Here is an 18,118-nt window from a genome sequence, read left to right on the forward strand (position 1 = left end):
GTGTTTGTGTTTAAAGCGCGTTGAGCTCAATGAGCCATCTGCCACCCGATTCCACTCACTGAGAGATTCACCATATTTGTTGTTGAAAATGATCATTTATTGTGTCCTCATCATGTTATTGTTTGTCCTCTGGGTCAGGTGGCCCCGTGCTGAGCGCACCGTTCCCCCAGATGCAGGTCCAGCAGCTGATCCAGATGAAGAAGCAGCAGCAGCAGGCGGCGGCCGCAGCGCAGCAGAAAGCAGGGCAGCCGCAGCAAGGGCAGGCCACCGTGCAGCAGAAGGTAAACTCACCGCAGTCATCAGCGCTGGACCTTCACTAGTCATCTCTGAATATTTGTCTGGAAACCCACATCCCAGTCGAGCAACAACAGTCATACATGTCCTGTTAAATACGTGAACTTCATGTCGCTTTTATGTAAATAATGGTAAGACGCAGTACTGGGATGTTTTATTTGATCATAATGAAACTGTGATGAGGAATACTGACCGTCTAACGTGCCTGAGAAGGTCTATACTATTGTATACGGCCAAAAAAAAGGTGGTTTAAGTGTTTTATTGAGGGGTTTTTTACCCCAGAATCATCATTTGTTTTTGCAGTGATGATGCTGAATGAAGTAAAAAGTTCTGGGCTGTTGTGATGTCTTTAGTGTGGCATGCACCACAGGTTTAGCAGAGCAGCAGCTGCTGCTGCTCCCCATGTGGGTTCACTCACTCACCTGGTTTTTTTTAAACCCTGAAAGCAACATCATGTTTCAGTTTGTAGAAAATCCAAATACAGGAACTCTTATTTTGAACTGTGGTGTATTTGGTCCAAATAAATCTTAATAAAAACCAGATAAAAATGAAAACATACTGTAAGTCAGAACAAATATTGTCACTCATTAATTTCTTAAATGCACTCAGGACGCCATGTTTCTCCCCGTGGGGAAAATAAGATGGAGTGTGTGAGTTTTGTTTCCTGTGTCGTCCTTCCAGATCGGCACCCAGGTGACGGTGCAGGCGGCGCAGCCGGCTCAGCAGCAGCAGAAGGTGACCTACGCCGCCACCACGCAGCTCCAGCCGGGGATCAAGACCCAGTTCTTCACCACGTCCCTCCCTCAGGCGCAGAAGACGGCCGGAGCCCAACAGATCCAGGTACCCGGGGCGGCCGCCGGCGCTGCATCTGTAGAGAACGTGTTGGTCGGTGTGCTGATGTCAGATGTTCTTCTGCTTGTTTCAGGTGGCTAAACTCCCACAAATAGTGCAGCAGCAACCAACTGTGGCCAATATTCAACAAATAGTCTCTTCTCCTCAGCAGGTAGAGATTCTAGGCTCACGGGGGACCGTGTGCGGTCGATCACCGCAGGCCGTCTTCTCTTTCAACTACAAACTAAACGAGCCGTGAAGCTCGAGACGATGCTGCCTTCGTCAGATCTTTGTTCTTTTCCTTTTCCGTTTTATTGGAAGCCAGAGATTCCCACCGCTATTGATTTATTTCTCTTTTGGTCTTTTTACAATAATGCAACAACACATTTACTGTCCCTAAAGGAAAATATCTCACGAGGGACACATTTAAAAAGAGATAAAGCAACGTGGACACATTGGTTCCTATTATCAGTTTCCATTGAACTGTAGTGTGCATGAGTTTTCACAAAACATTGTTGTTGACTCTTGTAAAAGCTAAACGTTTGGTGGAACTCAGACAAAGTTGTTGCCATGAGGGATCATGTGGTCTGGACTCATGATTTCACGCATTTCCTTTCCCAAGATGCCCTCGCCGGGGCAACCGGGGGCAGTTGGGGGTTTATGGGACTTTGCTCAGGGACACTCGGCTACTGGTTCAGGACTCGAACCGGCAAACCTGCAGCGACTCGGCATGTTTCTCAAACGTCTCCCCTCGCGATGCACCAATGTCGATTTACTAAAGGACCAGTACGAGTACTGACCTTAAGCTGAATGCTGGTACTGAGTAGCGACACAAGGAATTATTAAATGCCATGAAATCCCTAATTCGTACTCGACAGCTGAAGGCAAAACGTGGCCATGACGCACCTCCACACGGCCTCCGTGTCCCCGCTGTGCCGCCTCCAGCAGCGTCCAGCAGGGCCGGCATGTGAGCCCCGAAACTCTTTAGCATGTAGCATGTAGCTCGGCTCAGACCAAAACCCTCCTGACTTGCTGGCCCCAACATCTCTGGCGACTCAGTTGCTGGCGTTGTACAAACTTGTTTTTGCACCTCGACGAAAGCGAAGCTTCGACGTGTGACAGTCTTGTGACGTGTCGCCGTTGTTGTCGTCTCTCTCCCAGATCCAGGCGCAGACCGTCACCCTCACCCAGGCGGCCACGTCGGCGCCCACCCAGGTGCAGATGATCCCCGCGGGGACGGCGACGGCTCAGGTGGTCCAGCAGAAGATCCTCCAGCAGCAGGTGGTGACCGCCGCCGCCTCGCCGCAGATCCAGACCCCTCCCCCGCACAGCCCGGCCCAGCAGCCCGCCGCCGCGGAGGCCCCGGCGCAGCAGCCCGCCCAGCCCCAGCAGACCACCAAGGCTCAGGCCCGGCAGGGCGGCGTCCGGGCCAAGACGCCCGCCAAGCCCAGCGGGGGGAACAGTTAAGAGGAAGCCGAGCCGAGGGCGTCGGTTTGGATCGGCCGAGCTTCGCTCCACTCCCGACATTTCAAACGTTCACTTCAGTATATTTCCGGGGTTCTGAACCTTGAACTCTTGTTGCAGATCAAACAAGGATCCTTCCGTTCATGAGCACGGCGGGATCCCAACCTCTCGCTTTTCATTCGTCTCACGAGATATTGAAAGTTTCCTCCGACGGAAGTTTGCAAACTTTTACCCAACAGTCGTGTCCTGATCCGTCACACGTCGAGCGACGTCAGGCTGAAGGTTACGGATCATAAGCTCTCCATTAGAATAAGTGTATTCATAAATAGTCCCTTTTTACGTTTGATTCTCTTGTCGTCTGTAGATACTGAATGGAGACTAATGCACGTTCCTTTAGTCATTTTGTTTATTTCAGCACATACACTGTAAACATGTACTTTAGTATTTTGTTTTCTCATGAACTCTTTTTTTATTGATGTTCAAGGAAAAAAAAAACCTGTAAATATCAACAAAAAACATTTGTACTTGTAAAGTAGTTGTGTTTTCATTGGATTTTTCAGCCTAATTGTAATAAAAGTGTTTTGTTTTTATACACAAATTCATCTTTTTGTTTCATTAAATTGTTTCACGTACTTTAAAATCTTGTGAATTCTTAAAATGTGCTCCTGGTTTCAGTCTGGTATTTAGTTTACACTGGAATAAGGCGGAATGTGGCTTTTCAGCCCAATCTTGAGGTTTCTTGTCTTCAATTTGTTACACCAAAGTGGAAAATGACATTCTCCACGCAAATCGCCTGACTGAGCTCCATCAAAACAACTTAAAATGTAAAAAATATTCCAGCATGTAATAAATAAAAAGCCTTTCGAAGGGCATTTCCAGAAACTAGTTTTTAAATTCAGACTCGCGACTTGAGTTATTCATCTCAACACTCCGTCTGTTTGGTTTTTAAACGTGCCGATAGTTTCTCACGGGGATCGTCTCTTCTACGTGTTGCTGTCACGTCCATCCATCCTCTCATTTGTCATCTGCGACGCTTCGTTCAAGTCAGAATCTCAGGGAGTTGAAACCCGTTCCAGCGGACTGAGAGGAAAGTAGAAAACACTTCAATACATCACGGCGCAATAAAGGAGACAAATCACTAATGAACCGTCAGTTGACTTTAAAAGTCTCGATTGCAACTTCCACTGTTGTCTCGGGTGGTTTTTACACACAAAGTCGAGTCTCCCCACATCCACAATGATTACATTTGTTTAAATTGTAAGTAAAAGACTTATTGAAATATATTCTATACAGTTGCTAATTGTAAAATTGAGTTTTGAGAGATTTAATTTTGAGCCTTAATAAAGAATGATATGGTGTGGATTATACTTAAGTCCTTCAGTTCAGGTATAGAAAATACCTCGACTTACTACTTGAATACAGCAGTATGGTGTGATTTGTTGCTTCCAACTCACACTGGTTTGAATCAGGAGGAAACTTTGGCAGCCGCAGGAAGAACGTGCAAACAAGGAATCAAAGTTTTCCCATTTTACCACAAACCCCCGCCCCGTTCGTCTTGAAGTTTTGGATGATGAAAGCAAATTTAATCTCAAACACCAAAAAATTAGAAGCCTTTATTCAAAATGTTAGAAAAAAAAGAAACAATCCTTTATTTAATCAAGTGAAGTTGGTAACTTCTGCATTTCTTCTTTCAAACTAATAATTCTATTTTGACGACAACCATATAATACATGATAAACATTTTTCTTAAATATCGGTGTGGCTGCCTCAGTCACATCTGAAGAATATGAAAAATAATATGATTATATATATATATATATAATTTATTTAATAATTTAATATCACTTGTAAATGGAACACACAAGTGTTTTAATGGAGTACAGGTTACATGGGTTCATTTGGTGGTTTTATACTCCGTAAACATGGCTGGAATCCTGCTAAGCAGCTTTAATACAATGTTGACTGAGTGACTCACTATCTTTAAGGCAGCTGAGTCACTCCGGCTCACGGTTCTTGTTCTGTCTTGTGTTTATTGGCGAAAAGTGTGCTTTGTTTCTCCTGCGTCATTTCAAAGTATTGTGAGTTTTTAAAGAACACTCTGGATCATTTCCATACGAGGGTTTCAAACAAAGAGGTGGAAGTCAAAGGTTGTCAGCACATGAATAATACTATTATTTATCAAAGCGCAGTGTTGGTGTGTTGCACGCAGCAGAGCAGCATGACCTGCAGAAACGTCCATTGAGTGAGTCACACTCATCCAACAGGATTTTATATATATATATATATACTGTATAAGCTCTTAATGTTGCAGAAAGAGCCTCCCTCCCCTCCCTCAACTTGTTTTGAAGACTCTCACCTCATAAAGTGGATCCCCACAAGGGGTCACTGTTGCTCCAGCATCTCTCTCCCCTGCTTCCAGGAGAAGGCCAACACTAGAAACACTGCTCCAGATTTTCCAGCTCATTGAAATTTCCCATCTGCTCCTCGGTGCACGCCCTGCCGTCTCTGCTGTGTGCTGGCACTCAGTGGCCAGTCCACATTCAGCCCTGAACGAGGGAGACAAGGGAGGTGAGGTGGAAGCGAAGGGCTCACAGAAGAACAGATGGGCAAAAGCTGGTTCCTTTTGGCCAGGACATCACTCTCCATCCCTGAGCTCTGACTCTCTTATTTAGACTCAGGTGAAAAAAAAAAAAAATCAGAGATGGTGGATTTAAAAAAAAAAGAAAGAAAAGAAAAGAAATAGGCACATAAAAGTCAAAGGGCCTGAAGGAAGAGACTCCTGTCAGACCTCTGTGGTAAAGTACAAACCTCGTCACTTTCATGCTGCTCATTCATCTCCTCTCCGGCTTCACACCTCCTCTGTGAATGTGAGCATTTGATGGAAAAGCTGCACAGAGAGCCATTTCCCATTTCTCTGTTACCCACCTTCTTTATTCAAATGCCAGCTTACAGCAGAGAGAGGGAGAGAGAGGGAGAGAGAGAGGGAGAGAGGGAGAGAGGGAGGTGGGGGCAAACTGCAGCTTTCACACAGCACAGTAAACACACAGACACATTGCTGCTTTGATTTTTGAAAACCGGAGGAGAAAAAAGACAAAAGGCCTCTGATCCAGGAACTGAGAGTGACACATTTATTTACAGTGTTTGTGTGTAGAAAGCCCCCCCCCCCCCCCCCCCCCCCACTGCCACAGCAGCACTTTGGAGTGCATGCTCCTGTCTTGATGTTTTTTTTCCTTTCCCCCCTTTGTTTGATTTTCAATGAAACAGTCTTGCTTTATTTCAGTCATTGGGTTTTATCTGCCATCCCACCGTGTGCATGTTTACCTCAGTGGGGTCTTTTTCTGAAGACTGAACAGTGTCAATGAGGGCTGCTGTTCTGCACAGATCCCCCTCACACCCCCCTCACACCCCCACCCCTCCCCTTGAGCATGTTGGAGGAGCAGAGCGAGCGTCTGAATGACAGCCTCTGAAAACGGGGATGATACAATCATTACGCGTGTTGACACAGCTACAGTGAGGAGATCAGCGCAGCCAGGGCTTTGTTGTTGCCTCAGAGACAAGCTGGGCTGAAGGCAGCAGAAACAGAGGCGATACTCAGCACACCGGGGAAGGGGTCGGGGGGGTGGGGTGGGGGCTTGGCAGGTAAGTAGAGGGAGAAGAGCCCCGCTGCACTGTGCAGACGGTATAAAAGGCCAGATTCTGTCCATCGGCCAGGCACTGATCACACGGCCCGGGGGGCTCCCCGCTAATGATGCTCCTTCAATGATGCTGATGATCACCGCTGCTGGAGAAGAAACAGGCCATCTATACTGAAAGGTTGCCGTGGCAACCAACCCCGACCCCTTCAGCGCAAATCACAGGGCTAGTGGAACAATGGCTTATGTAGCACGCACGCACAAATACACCTTCTGACAATTTCTTTCTTTCTTTTTTTTTTTTTAAAAGAAAAAAGAAAGAAAATTTCTCCAGAGGTTTCTGTTTGGTTTCTCTTTGACGTGACATTAAGAACTAAAAAAAACAACAACAAAAAAACCCCAAGATTTTATGTTGTAATGTCAAAAGCTGCTTGTCTCTTTCACACCTGACCGATTCAATGTCTTGCCAATAATGTCGTCGTCCCCCCTGGATATGTTGTCTCATTAAAGTGTGTGATCAATAAATACTCTCCACGTTATAACACAGGGGGGAAAAAGAACTATGTAACTAAGAACTTGTAGTATTCTCCAAAACACAACTTGTGTGACCAGGATGCATTAGAGGGGCTCTACTGATGATACCGGCGCATCGCCCAACAATTGAAAAACTAAAACTTTTCTTTTCCTTCAATAATCTTAAAACTGTGAAATTCAATAAAACTTAGATAAACTTCAAAATATTCAAGGGCATTGTTGTTTTTAATCTCGACAGCTTTGCCTTGCAATGTCACAGATACACTATTAAATAGTGACGTGTACCACAAGGATTTATCGCATTTATAGAAAGTAACTCCACACCTCTTCTATACCAATCATCCATCCTCTTATTTTTTTTCAAAGCATTTTTTTAATTGATTTCTTTTTTCTTTTTTCAAAGTTACAAATTCAATACAATCACATACAACTGGAGACACGCTAACAGATCTCTGAGTATATACAGTATTTATAGCACCCAGGCTTCTCTCTATCTGGTCCAGTCCCAGACCTTCTCCTATTGCAGCAGGAACTCATCCTGCACAAATAACGAATAAATCAAACAAAAAAAAAAAACATCAATTAAAATTGAAACAGTCAATGAGGTAGTAAGATGTAGAGGGATCGTGGACTGATGTGGTGTGACAATGAATATTACTCAGTCGTTCCTGATTCATTGTTATTGTTTTTATCCATCTGGAGCCGAGAGAAGAGGAACCACCTGCGACGTGTCACCACTTCATCACAGGACAAACACAGAGAGACCGTCACGACTGCTCACATTCACACAGCAACAACTGACACAACAAATGCATGTTTGAAAAAAAAAACAACAACAAACAAACACGTGCACAGGGAGAACATGCAATCTCCCCACATGAAGGCCTCGGGGTCGGATCGGACACATTCTCAATGCGAGACAAGAGCGCTCACCGCTACACCACCGTACCCCAGAACTAACTGTTGCTGCTGGGAGCTTAAGGTGAACACGTGAGCGCCAAACGTCACCACGTGGCGTTCACAGCAGCAACACATCAGGTTGCTCCGCCCCCTCGGCTCTCAGGAAGCTGCTGGGTGGCAAACTGTGGGACGGTGACGAGGTGAAATTAGGCCTCACAGCTGCTTCTGGATAATGATCATTCATAGTAATGAATGATCCCCCCACCATCCCATAACCAGACTAGCGTTGCTCAGTTCACTTGTTCTTCTTCAGCCTCCTGCTGTGAAGCTCCACCTCCGCCTCCTGGTGGAGGTGGAGGTGGATGAGCAGGGGGGGGGGGGGGGTATACGTGCCAGTGGTAATTGCTCTGCATGCGAGAAGGCAGCGAGAGCACGCCTTCGCTGCCGCGCTCCACTTCCCCCGAACACGGTGATAGGAAGTGTCGTTTGGCACTTTGGAAACACACAACGGAGATCTCCAGTGGAAGCCTGCCACTTGCTCTCCTCCCACTCCTTCCCTCCCCTGCTCCCTTCCCTCCCCTGCTCCTTCCTCGCCGCCCGCCCTCCTCTCGGCTCACCGCGCTCCGCCGCTCTCATCTTCCACGCAAATGTCTTGTGGTGTGACAGTCGTGTACGCGAGTGGCTGTGAACCACAGAGGGGATCTCGGTCTCCCTGCCGAGCCTCAGCGATAACCTTGGCTGAGGTGTGGCCCTGCTCACACACTCCTCCTCTCCTCTCCTCTCCTCTCCTCTCCTCTCCTCAACCTGTCAACCTGCATGTCATCTGCCTGTCTTCTGTGCTTGTATGTGCTTTTTGAATTATTTAGATACACTCCACTGACACAGGACAAGAAAGTCTCTCAGACTGAATGACATTTCTGTTTTTCTTTTTTTTCAGTTGTATGCAGCTGCATGCCAAATCCACTCCTCCAGTGTGTCCACTGTGCTCATTTTGCAGCATACATTCAAGTATCCTGTTTGGAACTGGAGTGCTGGGAATGGACATGTTACAAATTTAAGCTGTCACTTGCACTACATTGTGATGTGGCTTGGCACCTTTATGAGCAAAACAATAAACCCAGCAACTAGTAAGAAGGAACTCTAACTCAAATTCCCTGGATTCTTAAAAAAAATAAAAAATAAAGATTATCTATCCTACATCTAGATAAATACTAGAGTTCACCAAACAGATAATAATGGTCTTTTTTTACAATTGCTAAAGACAGATAACAACAAGAAGGTTCTGAAGCCGTAAATACAGAAATAAGATAAGCAGACGTTCGCTGCTTATCGGTGGTTTATTTTTAAAGCAGGTATTTTGGGAGATAAGAGCAGCCAAACACTTTGAGAAAGCTTCTCATTTCTCTCCCTGTGGAGGAATAACTATGAAGATTATTATAATTTGTGTATCTTGTAGGTAAAAACAAAACACTAAAAACATAATATGATGTGTTCTATCCATTCAGTTCATACTGAAAGCCAACATGGAAAGAAGTCGCAGCACCACAGCAAACGTGTGACTCCTGCCTCCATGTCTTATTGCTTTATAGCACAGTTATCTATATACGATCACATTGCATCTTACATTATTCTAAGTTACTATGTTGCTGGCTTTATTACGTTTTGGCCATTTTGGCATTAGTCTTACAGGTTGCTCTTGTAGGATCATTCAGAGATTTCTAAGTATGAAATATTTTTAGTAAAGCATGCCGCTGCTGATGCGACATGCAGCACTGAATAAATCAACAAACAGTGTTTTTTCCCCTGTCAGTTTCGTGATAAAGAGAAATAATGAGGTCTTAGACAGCTACCACAGCACAAAGCTATGATCAATTTCAAGGTCTTAACGCCCAATTCAGATTTTCCTGTTTAAATCTTGATTATTTCCTTCTACGATTTAAACTCGACTGTGACTCAAGCACAACGTGGATTTAACACACATTGGCGTTTGTGCATTATGCGATTTGAGCCGACGATATTTAGACCAAATGAAATAGTACAGAAGATTAAGAAGAAACAGAGTTGACATTAATGTTTTCTTTATCCGCAGCATTAAAATGAGAAGGTGTGTATGGATGCTGAGTTTTTGACAAATCACTTTGTTTTGTTACCACATAAGAAAATGGTCTGGATAATATCTAAATAATAATGGATTTGTATTGTTCATACATTTAAAAAATAAATAAATCAGAGGTCACATAAGGGCAGAGCGATGATATTGCCGTGTGTTTTGGCTCCAGTGAGGACGTAGAATGAAATGAAAGCTCCTCTTGCATATTGAAAGGCAAATTGAGTAACACGAGAAGGTTAATCGGCTTAAACCAGACTGAAAACAAACTGCTCTTGTTATTTGCTTGTTGTATTTGCTCTCTACTGTGTGAATTGTTGCTTTTTTTTTTGTTGTTGTTTTTTTTTTTTACTTCATTCTTTGTTGGTTTCAGTTTCAGGAGCCATGTTTCCTGCATGGATTCTCTTAGTCACTGGCTTTCAGCCGGTTTGTCTCCACCTTCAAACTCGCCAGCATTAACAACAGTTGATCAACCTGCGGAAAACCCACGACAGTAAACACTGCTGTGCACGGCACTACTGGAAACTTTGACTTCTTTGCTTATCTACCGTCCCTGCTGATTGACGTGGAACTATTTCTACGCCCGTCTTCTCATCTCACTGATTTAAGGCACTGCTGCTGACGGGAGGTGCAATTATTGTAAGTTACTGTGAACCTGTGTGTGTTTTACTTAGAGCAGCTAAGGCCAATCCTTTTTTTATTTTTATTTTTTTCCCCTCGGCTGATTGTTGTTCACGTTTGTGATCCAACGCTTTAGTTCCAGTGTGATTTGCAGACAATAAGAAGGAAGTACTGCAGATCTTTCCACATCATTTTGACACCAACTTTGATATGTCTGCCCATTTTGTTTTGTTTTTTTAAATGTCTGTCATGTGACACTCAGATTAATTCCTGTTTTATTAAGTTCGGTGTCTGCTGCCAGATTGTGGGGGAGAAGACTTTTGTTTGTTTTATACTTTTCTTCCCCGGGCTTCTGTGGAGCAAAACCCTACAGTGGCTAACGTTTATAAACCAACCAGCTCCCTCAGAGGAACCGCAGCACAGAGCCGGCGAGCCCAGGACTAACACGGGGGGGGGGGGGTTGATGTAAAAAACATAGAAGACACTTCACTCCACCACGCACACACACACACACACACACACACACACACACACACACACACACACACACACACACACTCCCCACCCCCTGTCCCCACCCGTCTCTGCCACCCCTTCATCCGCTGAGCCCCCGCCCTCTAAACAAACTCACACACATGCTGAAAGATGAATGTCCAACAAATGGAGGCAGGAGGTGAATGAGGGCCCCGTCATGAGAGCTGTATTGTGCAACACCCCCCTCCCAACCCAACCTCTCTGAGAGGCCAGTAATCAAGGGGGCCCAGTCAGTGGGGCCATCGGGGTTAGGGGTGGAAACGGGGAGGTGGCGGTCGAGGGGGAGGCAGTCGCTGTCTCACTAGGGTGTTATTTATTGGCCTACTTTGAATCTCCTGCTGCCTCCTGCACTCCCTGTCACTCCCATTGATCTTATCCTGATCCCCCCCCCGGATGGCCCTGCTGCCTCTACTCCCCTTCTTCCTCCTCCTCCTCCTCCTCCTCCTCCTCCTCTCCTCTCATCAACTACATTTTGTAAAAAGCCTTCCGCTCCTGAATTGACCTCAGCAGGGAATAAAGATAATGCATTCATGTCATTTCAGCTCGGCTGACATCAGCTGGACATGCTTGGCTTTTTTATTTATTTATTTACTTAAGTTGAGTCACTGTTTACATGCATGACCTCTAGCTCTATCATTGGGTCGCCAACATTTGCTTCTGTAAAAAAAAAAAAACTTTACTTGTTCACGCCCTTGCAGAGGACAAGAGATCAGGACGATCCACACGGACTGAAATGCATTAAGATAAAACATTTCTATTGATTTTATCGTAGCATTCTCACTCGAGACTGAGAATTTCTTCACCTTCAAACACGTTGGAGTAAAGCCAGGCAAACCATAAACTGGGTTTCTTGGATGCCAAAGGTTCCCCAATATGTCTGGAAGGGGCACATCTGAGCGTAGGTGAAGTGGACTTCACCAAGAAAAACCTGAATATTTTAACAGTGAATGGGTTTTATGCAAAATAAAAGCTTGATAATAGAAACTAATCTAATTATTGTTTCAACTTATTGTGTTTGAATTTCAACTTGACATTAAGCTTATAGTATAATCAATTATCAAAACACGTGTAGAAGTGAAATTATGACACATCAGCTTTGTGTTAATGTCTTCTTTTCTCCAACTTTTACTGATAAAGATTAGAATATAGGATTTATGAGTAGCACTATACAAAATCACCACATATGTAGAGGCAGCTTGGAAAATAATTCTCTAATGCCAGAATGTTTCAAACCTGTGAGATGCTGCTAAAGCTTCCAAAACCAGTTCTTTAGGTCCTCAGAGAGGCGTGCTCAAATACTTGTCAGCCAACTGGAAAGAAAAGGTGCCTTCAGAAGTTTTAGGTGTCGACACTGATTGAGTGGTGAACTGCAAAATCGTCGACAGTTTGATATTTCCTGTAATTTCTATGGTGAAAACTCAAAGGAAGGCAAAACGCGCCTGTATTATTTCTTTTATGAAGACGTGACATTGAGCAAGGAAAGTGTGAAACATCACAGGATCTTCTGCTATTTATGTCTCCACACTAAACGCCACTCTTGGTTTTTATGTTTGTGTCTCCGGGTTTGAAAGTGGTGGATGGACCAAAGAGGGATCCCAGAAGCTCCAAAAATAACTCCCTACACAGACGTGTGCCCACGCTTGTTGGCACATCTACACAATCCACACTGTGGCGGAGAGACGACGCCACACAGGGCTGTTTGCTTCCTGCAGGTCTTCGCCATGTGGCTGGGAGCTAAATCCTGACAGGAGTGTTTTAGCTGATGTGTAGAAGGTATAATCCCCCCCCCCCCCCTACGATTCAACAGATTCACACTGATTACATTTGCATTCCAACACAGGAGCAAAATGTGAACAAAAAGAGTGTTAATTAGGCCTGGGTGTTTAATGGTAGAAAATGGGAAAACGGGAAATAAGTCAAATGTGCAAATGAATCCTGCAGTATTACTATTTTTTTTCATAGGACAAAGGTCTTGCTGACCAAACAGAGATCCAGGGACTCCTACAATCCAGAAATACATAATCGTCTCGACCCTGCTTCAGCACACCTAAATGCCATCGTCGAGCTTCTCAACTCCTCATTGCCGTCAGGCGTGTTGTAACTGGGAGAGACCTAAAATGGAACAGAGTACAAAATAAAAGAGAGAAAGAATGATGCCGAATGTAAAATCCTGAGACATGAGCGTACTTCGATACTGAAAAGTCAAGTTCCGGCTCAGCACCTTCACGACAATCCTTGTTTTCCATAATGGGAAAAATGAATTGCCGAGGCCTGGTGTTGATGGTGGTGCTTCAGTGTAATCTCTCTTTCTGCAGGGACAACAACTGTGTGCAGAGATTTGAGTCATAAACCACATAAACCCTCCAATGAAAGTCTGGCCAGCAGGTCATGACACTCCTCACGTCTCTAATGGTGATATAATAATCATTTATTAACTGCATAATTCCGATGATTAAGCTGTAATGTGTCGGCAAACATTTTTAGCACGTGCAAATGGTTTGAAAATAATACGCCCCAGCTGGACTCGGCTGCAATGTGACAATGAGCACGCGGTTTAAATTAGCCTTCTTGTGCATGCAAACGGAGCTCCGTCGTTAGGTTTCCTCCGTGTGGATTACCTTTTCTTCTATTCTGGACGTTTCTCATCCACCAGAGATCTCTTTTCCTGGAACGACTGGAATGTCTCAACCGTGATATAAACCATGTGTGTGCGTTGAGGAGTCTGGTTGGTGGGAGATGGTGTAATTCACTGTCACATGTATACCTTTAGGGAGTGTAGTGGTGGTGGTGGGGGTCCTGCAGTCAAAGATCACAGGTACCACACACTGATCATACAATCCAGCTGGCTTAACTCTGGAGGCGTTCACTCCTCAGTGTGAATGTCACGGGGTGCGTGAGGGGCCCCACTCAAACACTGCGCCTCCCACCACATACAGTAGACACACGATCCAAACACACACATTCCAGCTGCAGATACTTGTGAAATGCAACAGTGAGACCAAGCACTGCGGAGGAATGGTGGTGGTGGTGGGGGGGGGGGGGGGGGGTCATTAATCTCTGCATTGTTGTTCTGGTCTAACCGCATCTGTAAATCCTGCTTCAGTGTCCTGAGCAGCGAACAGCCAGAAGATTCAGACACGCAGTCAAACTATCTTGTAAGGTCCCTGTTTTTGACGGCGCCAAAAGGCAGGCTCATGCACTCAAAGACCTCCGGGCTACGCGGGGTGTGGTTTGAGCTGTAGCAGATTGCGACCCAGCACTTTTCTGTTAATGCCGAGTGGCGGAAATGAAAGACTGCTTTGAAACCAGGCAGAAGTATTCCAGCACCTCATCGATGGAGACGATCAAAACACTCCCGCCCCACAGAAGAGGTTTCCTAATGAGCGTTTCTCCACAACCAGCTCAAACTTTAGCAGCGAGAACGTCCTCGGTGCAAGTCCAGGTTGAATTTGATTCCTTTTTCTGTGTTGAACTTTGTTTCCTGTGAATTCCTTCAACAGTTACAATTATCCGTAGCTGTGAATGCGTCTGTCTCACTGTGTCCAGTTTGTTACCTGCTTTCACCCATAATCACACTTGGTTTTGCAGCTTTGATATGCATATGTTGTTGTTTTTTTTAAATGCCTTGTGATATGGATTCAAGTCCTCATGACTCATTTGAGCAATTTAAAACAGGCATTTCTGTCTTTTCAGCTTCTCCTTTGTTCTGCCAAACATCTTTCTAAAAGTCATTATCCTGCTAAAGAGCCCCAGACTTTCACCTCAGACGTAGTTTTCTCACAATGGGCAACACATTTATCCGCAAAGGCCTTGGTAATCTCCAGACTTCATCACTCCATTGATACGTTTGACGTTTACAGAGCCGGAGGGAGCAAAGCAGCCACAATGCTTTACTGTGGGAAACTAAACAACACATGCCAAAGGTGGTTTCATCAAAACGACACAATCCTTTCAAGACAGTAGCCTATGTGTACATGTGCATCCATCCAGCCATTTTCTATAATAGCAAATCCAAGCTGACTGTGGGCAGACAGGTTTTTAGATTGTTGCTTATGCATACATATGCAACAATGTACATATGCAATACATATGCATATATAATGCAATACACACATATATATAAGCAACAATATATATATATATATATATATATATTAGAGTTTGAGTTAGCATATTATTCTCCGCTTGTACGTGTGTGTGGCCTCATTACAAAAACATACACATGGTCCAACATGCTCACTACATTCAGCGTTTTTGCAGTTTCAGCGCAAAAATGTTAAAACGTTTCCATGTAAAGACAGAACTTCTACTTGGTTGACTGTCAGGTCCATTGGCTGAAGCCACCAGAGTGACTGTCCGGGTCCAGATCCGACACCATAATTCTTTTTCACTAAATCCTTCTTACATTCTGGGATCTTTTTCTTGATAAAGCTCAAAAGTGGATCGATTCTGTCATTGTGTTGATCATAAACTGCAGAAACAGTAATTTCACAGACAATTAGGAATTCTTTCCAACAGCTCTCTTCTCTACATCGTTGTAAAGTTAAACCAGGCCCTATGTTTCTAGGGTGTTTTTTTCCCCATCATAACAGTCAGTTAGTTCATATCATGTGATAAAGTTGAATTAAACACAAAATCTGCACCAGCAGTGTGAGCATGAGCACGTCATAATGTGTGACTGGGACCTTGTTAGCCTGTTCATGGCAGTGCTCAGCCTGAGGTGCTGCCCGAGCGTCAGCCTCGCAGCGATGGTAAAGCCAACATCGCTTGAGAATTTTGTTTACTGTGCGCTGCATTGAGCAATCATTAAAAAGCCATTACCACATGCCTTCACATTTTTCCATGCTGCATGTTTCCCACGGGCTGCACTTGAATCGGTAACTACTTGTCATGCACAGATTCTTCTGGTTTTAACTTTGTTGCATGCTGTGCATATGCGCTCATATACAATCCATAAAGTATAGGATCACTCGTGGCGGCTGTGCGGCTGAGGCCGCGTTGGTATGTGCAGGATCCGCCGCGGTGCCTGCTCCTTCCAGCCTGCGAGCCCGTCGATAACGAGCAGCAGCCTCTCTGACAGAATCGTTTACTGCCCCGAGGGCTCGCAGACGAAAGTGGAGTGTGCATGTGTGCCTCTAACCTACTTAAGCCTCTCGCTGCACAAATGGAAGTGTTGATATGCAACATGAGATGTCCTGGTGAATTCCTGCCTGCAAGCAGACTGACCAGAATAAATGTGGGAGATTAATGCCAGAGGAAGCACTGATGCCGGTGCTGTTGTGCGTGCTTGCTTTATTTCAGCTATGCCAGCCTGTGAGTTCAGACGGGTGTGTCTTAGTCGAGAGGAAATTAAATGCGTCGTTTGTCAAGGCTGGTTGTCAGTGTCTTGATCTAAGTGGATTCTTCAGGGGTTTTATGCGGAGGTATTGTATGTAGATGTGCATGTATGTTTATAGGAAGGCTGGAGGACAGAATATTTACTCCCCTTCAAATTTGCTCCTGCTGTCAGCTGAGAGGCTCCAGCATAGTTTCAGTGACTCCAGTTGGCTCCTTAATTCTATTTGGCTCTCGGGGGAACCTCCCCCAAACCCCTCACACACTTCTTTAGAGGGCTTTGTTGGGCAAGGTGGGTGGGGTGGGTGGGGTGGGTGGGGGGGCTGGACATGATGCATAAATCAGACACACACAGTGTCATGAGGCGATGGAGTCCAGTATCTGAGTTGGGGGGCCTCTTCTCTTCGCCGAAGTGTGGTGAGAGTCTGAAAATAAAGAAAGAAGACATGGAGAGACGGGAGAGAACTGGGGAGAAGAAGAAAAAATGATAGGATAAGCAAAACTGTGGATTCTTGTCATTTTCTTAATGCACTACAGTTCATGTACGGTAATAAAATGGGATCATCAGCAGAGAACAAGATGGAACCAGGACGCTAATGTAATCAAGTTTCGTTGTAAATAAATAACAGGAATTTAATCTCTGAGATTCTTCAGGAAACGTTTTCATTGGCAGGGCTATCAAAGCTTGTCAGAAGGAGATTATCTTCCAGGAGCAAGACGATAATACAGTGTTTGTTTGATCACTGAGTCGATCTTTTAAATCTGGAGTATATTGGTTTACTGTAAGTGTATTAAATGTGTCAATGTTAATGAAATAGAGGTAAATTATGAGCCAATCAAATTGTGACCTGCATTGGATTGCAGGCCGTAGTTTGGGCACCACTGACTTATATCTTGAAGTAATAGTATCAGCTACCAGACAGTATTGTGTTCAAATTGGTTTTGAACACAACATAATATTGCAGACTTTGTAAAAAGAGTTGGTTTTGTGTGTCGCTGTAGAGAAACTCGTCATTGTGCAACACTCAACTGGGTTATCGTAGAACTGGTGTTAGAATTAAAATGTGTGTGTGACTGTTTGTGTTTCTCTTTTACTTCACAAGCGGCGGTTTCATCAGTGTGTGGCTCATTTTGTATCAAGTGAAACATCAGATGACACATTGTCATTATTCCATTTTTTTTTAAATGTATCCTTTCTTTCTTCTGAGAACAATAACAAGTTGACTGAAAGTCGTCCAAACAAAAACCTTTACAATTTAATTTTGCATATTTCTGTCCTGCACCAGAGTACAACTCACATCTTCTGACAAAATGTCTTTCAAAGTCAGATCTCAGATGTTTGTCCTGCTTTATTAATCCTTGCTGCTGATAGTTCCGTGTATGAGACGTCCAAAATGCTCCTTCGCCAATGACTTTTTCAGACATCGTGTTGAGATTTCCCATCGCTGAACTACAACATTCTTGGCCGCAGTTGAAAACTTTCAAACCGACAAACGTAACAGAGGTCACAGCCTGATATCAGCGGCTAGAAGGCCATTATAAAATCTACGATGACAGGATACTTTCACAAATGGTCTGTGATGGTTTTTGCGTATGCAGACTGTCTGTTCTCCGCAACCTGCGGAGGCTGTGGGCCTCGGCCTCGGACCCAGACAGCAGCTGGGGCCGGATCAGGCCTGAGCAGATCCCAGCTCCTCGGCCAGGAAGTCACAGAGGCTTTAAAGAGACACGAGCCAACAGACTGACTCCTCCTAAACCGCCGAGACAAGAGACTGCAGGGAAAAGTGGGGGAGGGATAAGAAAAAAAAAACAGGGAGGGGGAGAAAATCATATTTTGCCCGAGCAGCAGGAGTCAGTCCTGCTGTGC

The 18,118-nt window shown here is 44.7% G+C and overlaps 1 protein-coding gene across 6 annotated transcripts in view; it reads left to right on the top strand.

The window, feature by feature from the left end:
- Window positions 1-3,181, top strand: part of ep400 (E1A binding protein p400) — a 28,990-nt gene extending 25,809 nt beyond the window's left edge. For 5 of the 6 annotated variants that reach the window (XM_080500136.1, XM_080500138.1, XM_080500137.1 and 2 more), the window contains 4 exons: window positions 139-281; window positions 976-1,134; window positions 1,220-1,297; window positions 2,287-3,181. In XM_080500136.1, coding sequence (XP_080356262.1) covers window positions 139-281; window positions 976-1,134; window positions 1,220-1,297; window positions 2,287-2,592 — 686 coding nt within the window. In that variant the 3' untranslated portion in view covers window positions 2,593-3,181. The remainder of the gene's footprint in view (window positions 1-138; window positions 282-975; window positions 1,135-1,219; window positions 1,298-2,286) is intronic. The other variant, XM_080500139.1, reaches the window with a different exon arrangement.
- Window positions 3,182-18,118: the final 14,937 nt, after the last annotated feature.

This window comes from Blennius ocellaris (genome assembly GCF_963422515.1).
Source record: "Blennius ocellaris genome assembly, chromosome: 7".
Lineage (NCBI taxonomy): Eukaryota > Metazoa > Chordata > Actinopteri > Blenniiformes > Blenniidae > Blennius > Blennius ocellaris.